Consider the following 4,489-nt stretch of genomic DNA (forward strand, 5'->3'; position numbering starts at 1 on the left):
TTTCACCCTCCTTAGTATATAATCTATTATAAAGATCATTAAAAGCAAAATTTTTAGCTTCACATATTGTTCTTTTAGACTCCTTGCGGAAAAAAAGAAAGGACGAAATCCTAAAAAAATTAGAGCTTGTCAACATTTGATACTAGATGATACCATTGTAAGGTTCCCATAAGTTGTGGAGGATAAAGGGTTAGCGGGGAAGTGGTTTAGGAATAGCGAAATAATGAAATATGCGTGTTCGACGGCGTTTGAATAGATAAATTTTGCTCGGCAGTTGCACTGACTGGAAGCAACAAAGTAGAATCAGAAAGATGAGGTATAGATGTCGAGGAGGTTCACCACCTGCTCCTACATAAGCTACAAATAACTTCTTGCAAAAATAAAAAGTATACAACACTATTAGGGTAATCAGAGATATAATCTTTAAAACACACAAACTAAATCAAACGTTGTTGGGATGGATTATACTACGAGGGCTTCAATCAATTAACAGTAGAAAACACATCCCAGAAAAAAAAGATGACTCCGATTTGAGAAATCTGGAACAAAAATTCGAGCCGAAATGAAAAAAAAGTAAGCCTAGTGAAGCGCACTAACATTTACGTGAAAAATTTATAGAATAGGAAAAATCTACAGAGCCACACTTCACTAAATTTTCACTATGAATGAGAGAAGTTTAGAAATTATAAACTCAGATATTCTCTCTACCATCACTGGAACTCACAGTATTTCACTACAAATTCTCTTATAATCACATATGAGAAATCGAATACTCTAAAATCCTCCACCAGAGCTTCACTATTGTAGAAAACCCTTCGAGACCACTGCGTGCACATACAAGTTATCGTTGCTCTTAACCGAGAACTTAAGAACTAATTAGTGGAAATTGTTTTGGCGGTGTGGGTACACCTAGAAGAGGTGTAATTATTTCGATGACTCGACCATCCGCTCTTGTAACGAGCGAAACTCCGGTGTAGCTACGTTTGGTTGCGACACAGTTGAGCCATTCGGTGTAGCTTCGCTAGTCTGCTTTGTTACGTTGTGGCAACAATCTCCACACTAAATAATCTCACTTGGAGATTGATCGCACCCAACATCCGTCCAGATTTGTATTTATATCTGTACCATCTTTATAATTATGGATCGTAGTGTGATTCACCCTGGTCCCAATCTTTTTGGACTTCAATTGAAGCTAAGCATATTTTTTAATTTCTTGATAGTCACCACACCTTAGTTAACATGTTTGCAAGATTCTGAGTTGTGTATCTTCTCCAAAACAACTGCCAATATTTTATAAGAATAAAAGATAGTGAATAAAGCGAAATCACAGTTGAATATGCTTTGTCTTGACATGAAAAATAATATTCTTAGTAAAACTAATATCATTCATGCTATCACAATGAAGCTTTACAATCCTCTGCTCCTTTCCCGATTTTGCCATAAAGCTTTGTACCCAAATCATTTCTTTGCTAGCCTCAGTGATATCAATGTATTCGACATCTGTAGCTGAAAGTGCAACAATTTTCTACAACATAGAAACTGAACTCACCATGGTATTCCTCAAAGTGAATATCTTGTTTTTCTACCAGTTAAATGTCCTGTCAGATCTGAATCTACAAAGATTTGTAGACTGATTCTTGCACTTCCATTGCAAATGTCTTGCTGACTGTTTCTCTCAAGTACTTGATAATTCACTTCACTGCTTCTCATTGATGCCTACCTGGATTGCTCATATATTCGCTGACCACTCTCACTGCATATGCATTTTCTGTTCTCATACAAATCATAGCATACATCAGACTTCTAACTGCTGAACTATACAAAATTCTCCCCTTCTGTGCTTGCTTTGATTCAAATTTAGGCGATAGTTTCTTAGATAACTTTAATTGTGGTGTTTTTTCCTCACCCATGTTTAATTTCTGTGTTCTTCTCAACATACATTGCCCAATACAACTTCAGTGTACCTGCCCTCCTGTTCTTGCTGATTATCCTACGGATCATCTTAGTTGGACTTAAATTCTTCATCTCGAACCCCCTTGATAATTGCAAGCCATAGATACTTTTCTTTAATGTACCCCAATCTTCTTTTCTTGGAACCTCATAGCCTACCAGTTGCACCATGCATAATTTTTCTCTTCCAGATCTCCATTTAAAAAGGTTGTTTTTATATCAATCTACTGCAGATGTCAATCTTCCTCTACTATTAAGTTTAGTACAACTCTGACAGTTGTCAACTTCACCATAAGAGAAAATTTCAGATTAGTCCACTCTTTTCTTTTGTTGAAACTCATTCACAAATGACTTTTGCCTTGTAACTCCTGTTACCATTTGACTTCTTTTTCAATCTATAGATCCATTTGTTGTGTAGTGTTTTTTTGCCAATTGATAATACTGTCAAATTCTATGTTCGATTTGACTACAAGGACTTTTATCATCAATGACAAATTCTTACTCCTTTGATTCTTCAACTTGAGTGACATCCTGCGGGTCATCAATGACAATCACTTTGGTTCACCACTATCTGTTAGCATCAAGTAGTACAAAGAAACAGAATACCTGTGTACTAGTCATTTCACTCTGCGGGTCCTCCTGACTTCAGTAGCAACTGATCGAGGAACTTTCTGTACTTCATCTTATTAAACATTTTTTCCTTTCTCCGCCCTCATGATTATCAGTGTTGTGTATCTCAACATATTTGGACTCTTTAGAATTAACCGATGGGCAATCATGATTTATGCTCCTGTCCTTGTACATCTCAATTTCATTGAAAGCACATCCATGCTCCTGATGAACTATTGATTCTAACTGTCCCGTAATTTGTGCACGGACTCATCTAAGTCATACCCAATGGAGGTGCACTTAATAATTTTCGAGTCAAATTACTTTTGTACTTTACATCAACATGTAAATATGCAAAATAAGCAAACACTTTCAGTGAAATGACTAGTACATTAACATGCTTTAGTCATTTCACATTGCAGGTCCTTCTGACTTTAGTAGACCGAGGAACTTTTTGTACTTCATCTTATGAACATTTTTTTCTTTCTCCACCCTCATGATTATCAGTCTTGTATCTCAACATATTTGGACTCTTTAGAATTAACTAATGGGCAATCATGAGTTTTGCTTTTGTTCTTGTACATCTCCAAATCATTGAAAGTACATCCATGCTCTTGAATTATTGATTCCAGCTGTCCCATAATTTGTACACAGACTCTTCTAAGTCATTCCCAATGGAGGTGCACTTAATAATTTTCGAGTCAAAATTACATTTGTACTCTACATCAACATGTACATATGCAAAATAACCAAATACTTTCAGATGAGATAAATTTACCTCTTTATCACTCCAGTTTTCTCCATGTAAGCCTTCTTTTAAATGTACCGACATATTACAATTAATTAAGCAAACAATAATGTTCATTACTTCATGCCTAGAATTGCATTGGCAAGCTTGCATGCAATATCATACTCTTGACATTCGTGATGATTCTGTTCATATACTCAACTACTCCATTCTGCTGTCGAGTTGTTGGAACAGTGAACTTGTGTCTGATCTCCTCCGAATAATTTTTTTTTGAACCACTTATCATGATATTCGGCCTTGTTATCAGATTCGAGACACCTTAGCTTCAAATTCGTCACTTTTTTTTATGGCCTTTAACTTCTTAAACACTTCAAATATGTCAAATTATTGCTTTAAAAAGTAAATCCATATCTTTCTGATTTGAAAACTTGATATGCACATCGCCCTTTCTCACGATTTTGCAAATTTTGTTGTCTTCCAAATAAAACTTTTTTAACTCTGACTATAATTTTTGAATACCTTTTTTTATTGGGGCATACACAAAAAGAGACACCCGAATCTACTATCCAAGATTGAGTATTGACTAGGAATAAATCTTAAGGAATCATTTTAAATTTCACATTTTGGAGACATTTTTATAGAGTACTGACCGACCTTCTTTGGAGTCTTGCAGTCCTTGAAACATCATTTTTTTTCGCAGTTCTAACATTCTCTTGTTTCATTTCTTCTGTTTAATCTGGATTTTTCTTTTCTTGACTTGAATCTGTCTATATCTGTATTTCTGTTCAGATTCTTTCTTCTGTTTTAACATTCAATGAAGAACCTGAAGATTCACCACTCGCTAGATGTTTGCGAACTTCTTCATTTAACACTAACCTCACGATGTCATCGAAGTTCAACTTCATATTCACTAAAGAGTTACTACAATGACCAATCTATCTCAGCAGTCTGACAATGAAGATATAATCAAGAGTTCTTTGTCCTTGTTATCAAATTTGATCCCATCAAAATACAATTTGCTATTTGCGGTGTGGAAATTGTTTAAGTTTAGTCATTGAACTTTTTTTTGACATCTTCATGTTGAATAATCTCATTATAAGAAAAGGTTTATTTGAAGGAGAAAAATTTTTCTACACTTTTAGCAGTGTCAGTGATCCCGATATTCTTTTTTATATGTAGAAT

The 4,489-nt window shown here is 35.0% G+C and overlaps 1 protein-coding gene across 1 annotated transcript in view; it reads left to right on the forward strand.

The window, feature by feature from the left end:
• The window catches only part of LOC110029985 (transcriptional corepressor LEUNIG-like), a 24,893-nt gene that overhangs the window by 11,629 nt on the left and 8,775 nt on the right, over positions 1 to 4,489 (forward strand). The window contains exon 10 of the mRNA XM_020732506.1: positions 4,097 to 4,154. Coding sequence (XP_020588165.1) covers positions 4,097 to 4,154 — 58 coding nt within the window. The remainder of the gene's footprint in view (positions 1 to 4,096; positions 4,155 to 4,489) is intronic.

The sequence above is a fragment of the Phalaenopsis equestris genome, unplaced genomic scaffold (assembly GCF_001263595.1).
Source record: "Phalaenopsis equestris unplaced genomic scaffold, ASM126359v1 Scaffold000618, whole genome shotgun sequence".
Lineage (NCBI taxonomy): Eukaryota > Viridiplantae > Streptophyta > Magnoliopsida > Asparagales > Orchidaceae > Phalaenopsis > Phalaenopsis equestris.